Source organism: Phaseolus vulgaris, chromosome 10, assembly GCF_000499845.2.
Source record: "Phaseolus vulgaris cultivar G19833 chromosome 10, P. vulgaris v2.0, whole genome shotgun sequence".
NCBI lineage: Eukaryota > Viridiplantae > Streptophyta > Magnoliopsida > Fabales > Fabaceae > Phaseolus > Phaseolus vulgaris.
In genome coordinates, this window is record NC_023750.2 from 25145422 (window position 1) to 25159989 (window position 14568).

Here is a 14568-nt window from a genome sequence, read left to right on the forward strand (position 1 = left end):
GCTTCGCACCCCCTCTCCTGATGCACTGATTGGGGAGGGGAGGTAGCGCTCGGTGGATCCTCTCTTAAAGACTCCGCCCCATGAGAGGAGGAAGTGGCGGAGGCGACCATCTGAGGGGCATGTTGGGTCCTTTGTCGTTTGAAGACTTGCCCCTCAGCAGAGTCCTCATCATCAGAAACAACCTCCACCACCCGCTTACCCTTGTCAAGGGGGGCTGAGGAAGCACCCGCCTCAACCTGCGCGAGGGGGACGACTGCGATGGGAGGAGGAGAACTTGGAAGTGGACAGGGAGAAGTTGGGGTCGTTGGATTCGTTGGTATAGTTGCAGGTGGAGGATGGGGGTCAGCAGAGGATGGAGGTGCGGAAGAGGCCGAGGGAGGAGACGCCAAAGCTCCATCTTTGGGCCTCAATAACTGGGCTAAACGCAACCGGCGTTGCCTATCCATTTTTGAACCTGCACCAATAAGGTAAACATAACAGAAGTTAGGCATCGGGCGAAAGTAAAACACAAAGAAGCAGGAAAATCGCACATTAAGCAGAGATCCAGCAAGAGCGAAGCCCAGAAAATCGTAGGAAAGGACGTTCATACTTATGTATTTTCCTAAAGCATCGGCATTGAACTCCAGGCTTATCAGAGTGGCGGTATCGAAGCCCCCCACACTGGTCAAGATCTTGCAAGCCTCTCGATCATTCGAGGGCAATTCATCCAGAGACTTGGACTTCATGGTTTTGACCTCATTCACCCAATATAGGGGAAAACCATCAAGGGCAGAAGGGTCGTAGTCAGAGCAGCAGACTTTGAAGAATTTCCCCTTCCACCCCTTGAAGGATTGTTGGAAGAGAGATAGGAGCACCCTTCCAGGGATATTGCTGAGGCTCACCCAGAGGCTTTTCCCCTGTTTCTTCAATTCAAAAAAATGCAGGCTTTTCCCCTGTTTCTTCACCCAGAGGCTTAAAAACGACTTGGTAGAAATAAAAGAAAGGGACCCCGTTATTGGCCCGCTCATCCCCACAAACAGGCTCTCCTAGAGTGCAAGGGAGCTGATGTGAATGTAACTACAAGAACACATGATTCTTAACATTCTTAGGAGCAACTTGAGCTGGATTTGAAAGGCACTTTGCTTTAGAATTAGATCAATGTTCTAAATTCAAGAACTCACCAAAACTTAGCACCAACCAAGACTCATATGGAAGTCCATGTATTGTCAAATTGAATCAAACACAAGGAATGAAGAACAAGAATTAAAAACTGGACAGAATTGAAAAGCTAGCTACTGAACCGAATAGAATAAATGGAAACCAAGCTGAAAACAGAAATGTAAACGGTAGAAAAATGAAGGAAAACACTAGGAAATTAAGCTACCGAATGGAAATTGAAGAAAAGGAAGAAGAACACTTATAGAAGAAGATGCTTGCTGGATTTTGAGAAATGGAAGAAGCCATTCACGCCACTTGGAACCTTGAACCAAGATAAGTGATGGAGTGCCACCACTTCGAGCTCACCATAACTCACAAGATAAGGCAAAGAAGAAGAAGACTCAAAACTCACAAATTCTCTCCAAATTTGAGTATAGTCTCTCTACTATAAAATTCCAATCTGAATTGTGAAGGACCTAAGCCCTCCTTTTATAGGAGTAAGGGCTCGTCATTTACATAGCTTATTCCCTAAGCTACCCAAAAAACTCCTAAGATCACACCCCCCTTACTAAGCTCACTCCCCAAGCTTCTAGAATTTGCTAAACTAAAGTCTAAAGATGCTTTTACAAAAGAGGTGTCTCATGTTTCCCTCTAAGCACCTTTCTAAACATTATTCTATATTATTTACAATTTAAAAGAAACTATAAAGAGAGATATTTAATATGAAGCCTATTATTTGAGAGTTTGTAGACTTCTTTATCTTTAGGCTTGATCTTCTCTTTGACTTCTTTTAATTTGTGAGAAGACTAGAAGGAAGAACTTCAAATGTGTAGGTGAAAATCCTCTTCCTTCATTAATAAAATCCTCTCCTAGTGGATATCCATCAGGAGCACTGCAATGTCATCATCATGCCTCTTCCCAAAGGCACGATGGTCGTAGGTACATGGTTCCCCTACGTGGTCCCTCCAGGCTTTAGTAGACACTAAGCTTGAACACTCGTCGAGCAGTTCGACTGGAGCCCACGAGTAAAGGTCTCTATAGTTAACGTTGAGGGGTGGAGGATTGGCTGTTGTTTTAGTACGAGCCATTGGCGAAGAAACTGAAGAATAAAGATGAGAAAAAGTTTTACCAAAAGAGGATAGGAAAGGGGGAAGAAACAAAAACCTTACGAGAATCCCTACCCGCAAGAAGAAGCTCAGAAAAGGGGAAGGGGAACAAAAATAGAAAATCGCGAAAGAGAAAACCAGAGATACGAGGAAAAATAAACAGTCTCAGGCAGTTGTATCAGTACGAAAGCTAAAGGGGGGGCCAGTGATGAAGAAAGATCATACCTTTTTGAGTATCTGGAGATTCGAGGGTCGAAAACGCGAGAGAGAAAACGAGGATCGTAGAGAGAGTTTGGGGAAGATGAACAGTAGAGAAAATGCAAGAGGTGAATGAAACAGTGGATTGGAGCGCGCGCTTTCGAAAGATGTAACGTTAACTTGGAAGCGCAAGCGACGCTCGTCCTCAGTCGTTGGATCGCACCACGTGTCAAGAGATTAAAACATAACTTAAACGTCGAACAGGGAGAACGTCGCGTCAGATGTCTCGAGAGTGTCAAATCAAACTGAACAAAGGAATGTCACGTCAACGGGGAATGCCACGTAGGTAGTGAGGGCGAGGCATTTCCCTTTTCGTTGACCAAAGATCAGAGTCAACAGGTTGACTGCTCGAGTCATCGCCTCGTGCAGGCATCGCCTATGTAAGGCGTCGCCCAAAAATGCACACCACCTATTCAAACTCAGTTGAAGCTGTTGGGGGCTCAGGCGAGGAGATTCAAGCACGTGAACATCTCTCACAGGTACTAAGGGCGGACGAGGCTGTGAGAAAGGGAATCAGAAAGAGAATATGCGTCACGGGTCGAGGGAAAAGAACGGAGAACAGAGGAGAAGGGCACGTGCTACTTAAAGAGTTAAGGTCAAACACGAGAGAGGCGAGTGCAAAGGGCGATGCACGCGGTATAACAAAGAAAACAGAAGCGGGCGCGACCAAGCAAAAATAAATCGGATAGCGTTTAACATAAAGAAAAGCACAGATCCAGAGTTATGAGTACATATAAGAGTTCATAACAGTTGCAAGCAAGGTGAAAATATAATCCTATACACGTTCTAACATTTGCGCAGGAAGCAAAAACAGGTCACTCGTCAGTGGCCCCCGGAGTTGAGCGATGCGACGAAGAAGCTCCGTCCCCGAATCTCAAGGCTTGGGCCAGCAGCGACCTTTGCCGATTGTTTAACTTTGAACCTATGCAAAAGAGACAGGCATGGTAAGAGACGGGCACAAAACAAAGCACTTCAAAACAAATCCATACAAGAATCCAATGAAAACAAGGAATAGGAAGGTCATAAGGGAAATCTCCCGCACATATGTATTTTTCCAGTAACTCGGCGTTATATTCTAGGCTTATCAAGGCAGCCGCGTCGAAGCCTCCAGCACCCGCCAGGATCTTGCAAGACTCCTGATCCCTCTGGGACAACTTCTTGAGAGGCTTAGATTTCAAGGCTCTGGCGTCCTTCGTCCAATACAAAGGAAAGCCGTCCAGAGCGGAAGGCACCAGGCTGGAACAACACACCTTGAAGAACCTGCCTTTCCACCCTGTGAAGGTTTGCTAGAAAGGGGTCAAAAGAATCCTACCGGGGACGTTGCTGAGAGTCACCCAGAGGTTGTTTCTCTGCCTCTTCACCTCAAAAAAGTGAAGGAAGATGTCTATAGAGGGTGCACATCCTAGGAAGCCAAACAGAATGTCAAAGGCTTTAACGAAGGCCCAACTGTTAGGATACAGTTGGGCTGGGGCAGCATTCATCTCAGTCAGCAGCTCTCTCTCGAACATAGAAAAAGGAAGGCGCACACCGGCACGCTTAAAGACCACCTGGTAAAAGTAGAAAAAGGGGACCCCATCGTTGGCCCGCTCGTCTCCGCATACCGGCTCCCCTAGGATGAAGGGAAGCACGGTGATATCGTCGTCGTGCCTCTTCGCGAAGGCACGATGATCATAAGTGCTCGAGTCCCCCACGTGTTCCCTCAAGGCTCTGCCGGAGAGTAAGCTCGAACACTCATCAAGGAGTTCGCGCGAAGCCCACGCGTAAAGATCCTTGGGGTTCACCCTAGAGGAAGAAGGGTTAGTAGACATGTTGAGACAAGATGTCAATAAAGGACCTAAACGATCAAAGAAGGAAGATCTGACGGTAACGCAGAAGGAAGAAGTCGACGATAAAAGAACGCAAGAAGAACTTTAGAAAGAAGGATGAACTGCGCAGGGAAGATATGGAAAATACAAGAACGATGGGTGCAAGTACGGGATTTCGAAGGCCCAAACATTACAGTTGAGGCGCCAAAAGATGCCAAAAGGGGGTCGTGCGATTGAGCCACATGTCATAAGATTAAGGCATGACCTGGAGAGTCACTTTTCTTGCTCAGAGAATATCACATCGTCAGAGTCCTCAAGGGTACGTAGCGCCGACGGTGCAGAAAATGTCACGTCAACCAGTCAGGGAGTGACACGTTATCAAGATATCTCAAGAACAAAGGGGCGAGGCCTTAGCCTTAGTCTTTTCGCTGAAACTAGTTTCAGCTCAAGACAGGGGGGCTTGTGTACCGTCCCGTCATCGAACGTTGACCGAAGGTCAGAGTCAACGCGTAACGGGGACCCCTCGAGGAACCCAAGGAAGAGAAGTCAGCAGGTCGACCGCTCGAGTCATCGCCAATAGGAGGCGTCGCCCAAAGTGAAGCATCGCCCGAGAAAGAGAGGCGTCGCCGAGAGAGGCTTCGGGCCTCGACAGTCCAGAACAGTAGTAAGGAGAAGAGGAAGGCGGCTTCGAGGCCGCCAGTCTAGCACCAGAAGGGGATGCCCTAGCTCATGAAGTATCCACGACACTGCTGGGAGACCCTGGAACAGATACGACCCGTGAGAGGGCCATAACCAGGGGAGAACCACGTGCATGGTACAAGGGAAAGGTAGATATACCCCAGGGCAAGTAACCAGTGATTGGGGCACATGAGTTGGCACCCAGAACATCAACCCACGAGCCAGAAGCACTTCGTAGGAAGGAGGGCTCACACGATAGAATAACCCTAAGTTGGGTGACGGCGCTGTGGGACCCTCTACACGGAATAAACGATCAAGTCAAAGGGACACGTGGCAAGGCACACGTGCTCATTAAAGGTTTTAGTGAAAGTTTGCCAAGGTACGCGTTAATTCAGTTAAGATTCGAATGTTCCAAGGAATGTTTTTATACACTTTCAATGCGCTTTAACGCGCTTTAAAGATGAGAGGTGTATAAAAAGGGACCTTGGGGCATTTTGAAAGGGGACCGAGTTTTAACCTAAATTGACACAGATACTCAGAGTAGAAAACCCTAGCTGTCTTCGCGGCGCACTCACAGTGAGCACAAGGCAATTAGGGCAACACCATTCTAGTTCACAGTTTTTAGTCACTCAGCACAGTTTCTTCGACCACCTCCCAAGGGTGTGTCACTTTGATGTTTCTCGCTAGCTGACTTGATCGTCGGAGTGCAAACGGCCGCGAGGGCGCCCCTTTGTTCACTTCTTTTCAGGTATCAAAAACGGAGCATAAAGAAGGTGCCCTAGCTCGCAAGGACAAGTCACGCACAAAGACGACCCCGGTCAGCTGGACGGAACAACCTTTATCATAAAAGAACAAAAATTAAATTAAATTACATTTGGATTTGAATTTAAGATCCAATCTAAATATTTAGATTTGAAAATATAAAAATTCAAATTGTTTTTAAAAAATTATGGATTTGAATTTTAATCTCATCCAAATATTTGGATTTGGATTATCATGACCAGCCTTAATCAATTAGTAGGAGGGGATATAGCTACATCTTTCACTTAAAAGCTAACCAATTTATTCAATACTTTAGCCGTCTGAAGCCTTGAGGGCAGTAATTACGAAACATTGACCTGTGATCTTGATGCATGCCACGTGCATCCTCAATAGCCACCACCTACATCTTCCCATCCGCACCCTATGTTACATTCAATTTCTCTCTTATGTTCTATATAAACCCTAGTTTTGCCCACCACCCACTTGTACTCTCCAATGAACAAAGCAAGAAGTTCAACGTTCAACCAAATAAACAGTACAACAACAACTTTGCAAATCGTTCCTCTCAGTTGTGATGGCTGCTCTCAAGTTTGCATGCGTAGTTGCGGTGATGAGTATGGTGCTTGTGACTGCACCCTTGGCACGTGCGATCACGTGCGGGCAAGTGGTCAGGACACTATCTCCATGCCTCAGTTACGTTCAGAGTAGTTCTGCCGGAGTGCCGCCGGCGCAGTGCTGCAGAGGAGTGAGCACCCTCAACCGCGAGGCGAGGACCACCGGCGACCGCCGGATCACGTGCAATTGCCTGAAATCATTTGTTGCTTCCTCTTCTAGGTTTAATTTCGATACCGCAGCTTCACTCCCACGAAGATGTAGAGTGAGGATCCCCTACAGGATTAGCCCTTCCACAAACTGCAACGGGTATGTTCTACTCACCACAGACACACACACATACATTTATTAAGGATTTGGAAAATTTATGAAAAAGAACATTTTTAACGAAGAAAGAAAAAAAGAGAAAAAAATAAAGTACACTAAATTAAAGATAATTTATGCACCAATAAGAATAAAAATTTATATAATTTTTTTATAAATTAGTTTGAGCAAAAATTATTTTAGTTTTTGAAGGAACTTGTATATGTTTTTTTTTTCTTAATTTTCTCTCTTATAAGATTTTATAGAAAAAATTCTTGAAAGAGAAACTATACCTTACAAGCTAGGAATGCTATGCAGAATAGATTTACTTGAGGGATCCACCTGGCCTTTTAACTTTTATACATACATATACATATAATGAGCAATGACCTAAAGATTCAATTCATCTCTAATTTGTATATACATATATGAATACATACATACACATATAATGAGCAATGACATAAAGATTTAATCAATCTGTGAAAGGTTTTTAATGGATGGATATCAAATCCATCAATAAAACTAATACTCTTAAAAAAATAAAAGTACATTTTTAAAAGTATATATTTACTATAATTCAAGAATAAAATTTGTAAAATTAAATTTAGAAATATATTATGAAATCATTTTAAGAAAGTAATGTAAGAATAATTTAATTAAAGTAAAAAAATTAAATTAATTGTGATCCACTAAGTATTGAAAGAGAATTAATTATTAATTTTTTTAGAAATAATAGATGAATCATTAACCATCTACAAAATAAATAGATAATTTTGATCACATCCATTTTCGAATATGGACACGAAAATATCATTAAACTAAGTTAAAAAATTATAATACACAAGGACACCACTTTTACATAAAAGATTATATGGCCAACATAAAAAAAATGTTAAATATGATCATGACAATAAATTTATATATATTCATATAATGAGCAATGACATAAATAAAAGTATGAGGAAATTTAAAAAGAATTATTAGAATAAAGGTTCTCTTAAAAAAATATTATGAGAAACTATCATTATTTTTCATTACCATAGTCAAGTAAAGTAAAGAAATTAAAATAAATGTTAATATTAATATTCTAAGTCTCTTTTCTTTTTTTTTTCTTGTCATTATTAAAAAAGATGGCTTCTACATATGGTTTATCTAGAGATAAATTAGTAATTTTAAGAATTCAATTGTCATAAATGAGTAAAAATTACCTCTCACAATTTGTTTTTGAAAAATGATGACTATTTCTATGAACAAACACTATATGCTCTTTTTTTTATAGAATGTAAGAAACAGTAAGTGCTCGAATTTCTTTCACTAATTAAAGATGAGCTCTAAGTAGTTTAAAGTGAAATCTTTTGAAGTTTAGTGCTTTAGTACCATGAACTAGCCACTAAAATTTTGCATCCATTATACTTTTATATCAGAAAGAGTTGACATCATCAAAATTGCTTTTTCTATCAAAGAAATTTTCTAACTCCAAATTTACTTGTCTTTTAACATTTACATCAACAAAGTACCTTTTAAATATTTCTTCCTTTTGAAGAGTAAGTTTCATATCAAGATGTAGGGGTAATCTATGTAAATCTTTAGTTAGCTATTTATGACTATAAGACATACTAAATGTAGTAAATATAATCATAAATTGTTACACACTACAAGAAAATCATTAAATAAAACCAATTTTAAAGACAAAAAAATAATTAATTACTATATTGACTAAATTAGATATTATTTTATAGACTAAAAAAATATTGGTATCTAAATTAGTTTCTATTATTGATAAATAGTTTTTTAAATTGGCATGTAATTAGATACCATTGTTTTAACTACCAACTTTAGAATCTAAATATTTAGTAGATAATTAAATACCAATTTTAAAACTATTTACTAATAATATAAACTAATTTAGATATCAATAATTTTTTTAGTCTTTAAAATAATATTTAATTTAATCAATAACAACTAATTATTTATTGTCTTTAAAATTATTTTTTATTTAATAATTTTTTAGTAGTGACATAAACTCAAACTAAACTAAACTATGAAAATTAATAAATTGTACAAAAGGATTTAATGCATTACTTCAGGATTAAATGAATGAATGAAAATGTCTTTCACTTATAGTTTAATGTTCAATTAATATTGAGTGTGCTACCTCATAAAAGGATGATTCTTTCTCTTCTATTTTTTTTCATGTCGATATATAAACTTTCTCTCTTTTTTCATGTCGATAAAAGGATCAATCCGATGTTTTATATACCAAGTGAACGTAAACAATATTTGCATATGTTTTTTTAAAGAAAATCATAAATAGGACAAATGAAAGTAAGTATGTAATCAATTTTGTCCTACCAATATCATCCAAAATAGTTTCTTTCACAAGACAATTTTTCGTTAATAATCATATATCGAAGTTTTTTTTACAACCTTTTATGATTCAAAGAAAGTTCTAAATGAAAATTCTATTTTTGGATTAGGTCTTTTCCTTCATTAGAGACCAAAACCTAAGATACACGACTTCTCAATTTTTAACTTACTTCATTGTCCAACTTTTTCGACTCAACAAGTCTCGGGAGTTACTTTTGAACAAACTGTAACTCTTAATTTTACCATGTAAATCTTAATTTTAGTGTAAGATTCCTTAAATGTAAGACCAGATAAATTGCCTTTATAAAAAAGTTCTACCAACACAAATTTTACTTACTTTTGAAACATTTTTATAGATGTGTATTTTCATTCTCTTATTTTCTTGCTTTGTTTAATAATAATACTCATTTATATAATAAGACAAAATAAAAAAAAAAGAGAATAACAAATACCAAAAACGCGAATAACATTATAAAAGATATGAGAATAATATTATAATTAATAAATGAGAATAAATAGAAAAACAAAACATAGGTGAATAATATTAAAAAAAAAATAGACCATTAACATATAAGAATAATTATAGGTGGGAAAAAAATTCAAATCTTCAAATCCAATTCATAATTATCTAATTACATATTACTTCAAGTCTAATTGAATGAAATTATCTTAAATCCAAATTCATATTTTTAGATTTTAAACCCAATCCAATTATACAGATCTTGAAAATTCAAAATCAAGATAAGTTTGGATTAGTTCAAGTTATGAAAGGCTAGGATAAGTTAAACTTAGATAAGGTAAGATTAGGTTAGGTTCTACCCAACTCATGCAAAGTTGAGTTGAGTTGGACTCAAGTAATGCAAGGTTGGATTAGGCATGCCAAAGTCAAGCTGGGTTAGGCTAAATTTATGTTAGATTGAACCAAACTAGACCAAACTCATACCTTATCTAGGTTGGGTCCGCCCTTGACCCGACCTCATAAGATATAAGTCAAATTAGGCTAGACAAGGCCTTGGTTAGCTTGGATAGAGTTAAAGCCAAGTTAAGCTAGGCCAACCAAAATCATGTCAAGTTAGTTGGACAAAGTCCAAGTTAGGTTGAGACTATTTTAGGCTGAATTAGGATGGATCCACATCAAATCAAGCGTACGTCAGGTCGAGTCCAAATTAGGCCAAGTTACACAAGGCCTAGGTTTCGAGCCTAGATAGAACAAACTTGGGTTGATTTGAAATAAGTTGGGTCTAGGTTGACCTAACTTAGCTTGAATCAATGTGAAGTCGAGTTGAGTTGGCTTGGGCAAGGGTCTACTTGAGTCAACTTTGGCCTAGATTGAGTCGATTCTAGCAAAGTCGGGTAAGGTAGGTCACTTTGAGATGAGCCCAAGTTGGGTTGAGTTGGGCAAGGGCTAGGTTGGATTGAGTCCAAGTTCACATTTAAATAAGTTGGGACGAGGTTTGGAAGAGTTAACCAACCTCAACATAGATCGATTCAGTTGAAGTCCATGTCGAGTTAAGTCAAGTTAGGCCCAAGTCAAGTTGAGTCAGATTTGGTTAAGCTCGAGTTGGGTTCAAGTAAGGAAAGGTCAAGTTGGGGTGAAGTTATGCAAGTTGGGGTTGGGTCGATCTGAGTCTGCATGAAGCTTGGTCAAGTTAGGCCCAAATAAATTATGTTTGGTTAGGGTTAGGTCAAGTTGGTTTGGGTCCAGGTTAGGAGGGGTAACTGGGCTAGATTTGGCTTAGGTCAAGTTGGGACTGAGTCAGGTCAAGGCAAGCTCAGTTTGGGTATGGTCAAACTAAGCCCATGATAGATTGGGTTAAGCCTAGCCCAGATAAGGACGGGTCAAACCAAGTCCAATTTAGGGTAGACTTGGTTAGGTTGGGGCTGAACTCAAGTCAGGTTGAGTCTAACCAAGTTGAGCCCACATTTGGCTACGCCAATAAGACTCAACCAACGTTAGTCTTAGTCTGGATTTAAATGGATTGAGTCTAAGTCATATCAATTTAAATTTAAATTTTAAAAAATTATATGAAATAGATTTAATCTCACTTAAAGTTATTAAGAAAACCCAATTCAATTTAATATAATTAAAATGGTTTTAATCTATTTTGATATTATTTGAATCTAAATTAGGTTAAAGCACACCTACCAATAATTGTATGCAACATGAAGCAGACACTAGCTTGCATATAAGAATATTAAAAGAAATAGAGCATTAGCTATTAAGAAGTGAGTTTAAATCTCATTCATCCTCACAAAACGTACTTGTAAGGTGAGGATTACCCCCACTTATATACTATAAATTGACTTTATCTTTAGTTGATGTGGAATCTCTAACACCTTCCCTCACGTCGAGTCATACATATATCGTGTGGGACTAGATATGTATGTATAATTCGATGGTGACCCAATATCAAGTGGCATGATAGGTCTAACAAATCTCACTAGGATAGACCCTGATACCATATTAGGAGGTGAGTTTAAGCATAACTCATCCTCACAAAACCTACTTGTAAAGGATACATGTCGACTAGAGATAAGATCAATTTACTATATATGAGTGGGGGCAATGATCACCATACAAGCTAGTTTAGTGAGGATGAGTTAGGCTTAAACTCACTTGCTAATATGGTATCAGAGTCTATCCTAACAAGGTTTGTTGGGTCTATCGTACCATCTGTTATCGGGTTACTGTCGGAACACTCATGAATATGTAGTTATATGCACAAGATGTCCAAGCCTCGACATGAGAGAGGTGTATTGGAGATCTCACGTCAACTAAAGATAATACCAATTTTTATATAAAGTGGAACAATCATTACTTTACAAGTTTGTCTTATAAGGATAAATTAGGCTAAAACCCACTTCCCAATATTAGGATATACAAAATAGTATTATATAAAAATGAGTAAAATTTTATAAAATATTCTTAAATTTTTTCATGATTTCCTTATAAATGAGGAGTTTCATATCAAATATAAAGGAAAAGTTATATTTACTTATCGAGTATCAACTATATATAAATAATTATAACTTAATAATTCAAATATTCATTTATATAACCATTTTAATCTAAGATCTACCGAGCAACACAATCATTTTTTTAAAGATCAATCTAAATATTTATTCAAAAAATATTTTGTGAATAACCCATTAGCGTATACAGGACAACCTGTATAGGAGATCCCACATCGACTAAAGATAAGGACATTTTATAGTATATAAGTGAGTGCAAACCTCACCTTATGGGTCAATTTTAGATCATATTCTAGCTAGAGTTTGTTGAATCTATTAGGGGTCATCCGTTATCGGGCTGCTATCGGACCACCCATAAATATATAGTCTCACGCACGAGTTGACAGCATCGACATGAGGAAGGTGTGTTGAAGATTCCACATCGACTATAGATAATAACATTTCATAATATGCTTAAAGTTCATTTCTTAAGAGCCTGTGGGAAGTAGGTACAAACAATAATTGGTTCAACTATTTTTAGGGTTTGATGGCTGCTAGTTCAGTGGGTGGCTGGTTGGTTTGATGGTGGCTACAAATGGGGAAATCAAAATAGTGAAAGAAGAGAAAGTGAGAGGTTCATTGAAGAATAACTAAAAGGACGTGGACCATGGTGGCTTGTCTCCACCCTGCAAGCATCTATGCTTTATTTTAATAATGTTTTTTAATATACAAAAGAAATGTCTTATTCAACACTTTGTTTAATTAGATTGAGTTACAATGAAGATACAAATTTGAACATTAAGTACATTTAGAGTAATGAATCATATTCATTCCATTAACTGAGTTAGATAGTTATATTAGTTTAAATTCTTTAGTTATTTAACTTGATTGTTTAATAGTTTGCACAATATTACAGGATCAGATAATGGCTAATTGATCTCGTGAAGAAAGAAATGGAAGGTGTATGTATTATATATTATCATGTTGTAGAACTAAATAAATCAAAGGGTGATGAACACTAATGTGAATGTTCTCTCTTGGTATCTTTGGTATCTGTGTGTAGTAATTTCAAACCTTGTTCCAGTTATGTTACTGTGTTTCATTGAAATTTGTTTATGTTGGTTGGTGCATGTAATAATGGCAACTATGCCTTTTCTTTTTTTCTTTTTGCAAATTCATTACTTTTTGCAATTTCCTTGTTGGTTCACCTTATTTTACTACATGATTCTGAGGATTACACTGAGCTTCTCAAGTTCATTGGTAACATTTTAAATCATAGAGGGCTTATCAAAATTTAAATAGCCCTTGATAATGACATCCACCAAAGTGACTTAGAACTTGGTAACTAGATAAAAATATTTACCATATATACAATTGATTACATAATTAATTTTCAGTTTTTTTTATAATATATACTAGCGGAAATATATGTAAACTATTTTTTATTATATTACATTATTTTAATAAATTAAGGTTTAATTATTTAATATTTATATTAATTAATGTCTTATATATTTATCTAAATCCAAATATATTATAATTTTTAATATTTGTGGCATAATCTATTATTTGAATGAAAATGATATTAAAGAAAAAAAATATAAATTACATATTTTCATGAAAGAGGAAAAATAAACTTAATTATATTATAGAGTAGTAACGTGGAAGGTGAATTAGTAATTTATTTCTACTATTTTTTATTTATTTTTATATAAGTAAAAAAAATATAATTTTAAGATGTGGTATTCTAACATAATTTATACAGTATAAATGTAATATAAGATACATATAAATAGTTTAAATATATAAGTCATATATAATATCACAACATATTTAGTAATTTATTTTGGGTGTATAGTTGAGAGTTTTTTTTATTTGATATTCTGGACCTTCTTTAACACCGTTCTATTATGTAACAAGATACATATAAATAGTTTAAGGCTTTACAGTCTGCACCCCTTATTTTTTAATTTACACGCCCCACTTTTGAACCTACACCCATAATTTTTAAAATAACTATTTTAGTATTTTTTTTAAAGTGACTTTCGAATTATGTATTTACGAAAATTTTCTAAAACAATTTGTTTTGGAACTTAGGAACATGTTTTCCAAAACAGGATAAATTTTCAAAACAAGTACTAAGTAAAATTTTCGGAATGCATGAAATAAATTTGAGAACAAATTTTTTTAAACATGATAAAAGTTTCAAAACAAGATTTGTTGAATAAAATTTTCAGAATGCATGAAATGATTAGAGAATAAGTTTTTCATAACAAAATTTTCAAAATATACATAATTCTGATATGCATTATGAGTTTTCTGAAATCAGCTTTCCAGAACAAAATATTCTAGAAAGACCTTTTCAAAATAAGATATTTTATTTGTACCGTCCCGTATCTGGACGTTGACAAAGTCAAGGTCAAAGTCAATATCGAGGTCAAAGTCAGCATAAGGCGTCGCCTAGGTGAGACGACGCCAAGTGCGAGCATCGCCAAGGCAGGGCGTCGCCAAGAGGAAACGTCACCAAGATAAGACGTCGCCTAGTAGGCGTTGCCAAGGTAGGTGTCGCCAAGGTAAAATGTCAC

The 14568-nt window shown here is 37.0% G+C and overlaps 1 protein-coding gene across 1 annotated transcript; it reads left to right on the forward strand.

Moving 5' to 3' along the window:
• The first annotated feature begins 6234 nt into the window (after positions 1–6234).
• LOC137819457 (non-specific lipid-transfer protein 1-like) lies at positions 6235–13099 on the forward strand. The gene is made up of 2 exons (XM_068623311.1): positions 6235–6667; positions 12900–13099. Exons 1-2 carry the CDS (start codon positions 6321–6323, stop codon positions 12907–12909), a joined length of 357 nt encoding a protein of 118 aa, XP_068479412.1. The 5' UTR covers positions 6235–6320; the 3' UTR covers positions 12910–13099.
• The last annotated feature ends 1469 nt before the right edge of the window (positions 13100–14568 follow it).

Bases quoted from the DNA above. Each gene is read 5' to 3' on its own strand.
- LOC137819457 (XM_068623311.1), top strand. From the start codon at position 6,321: ATGGCTGCTCTCAAGTTTGCATGCGTAGTTGCGGTGATGAGTATGGTG.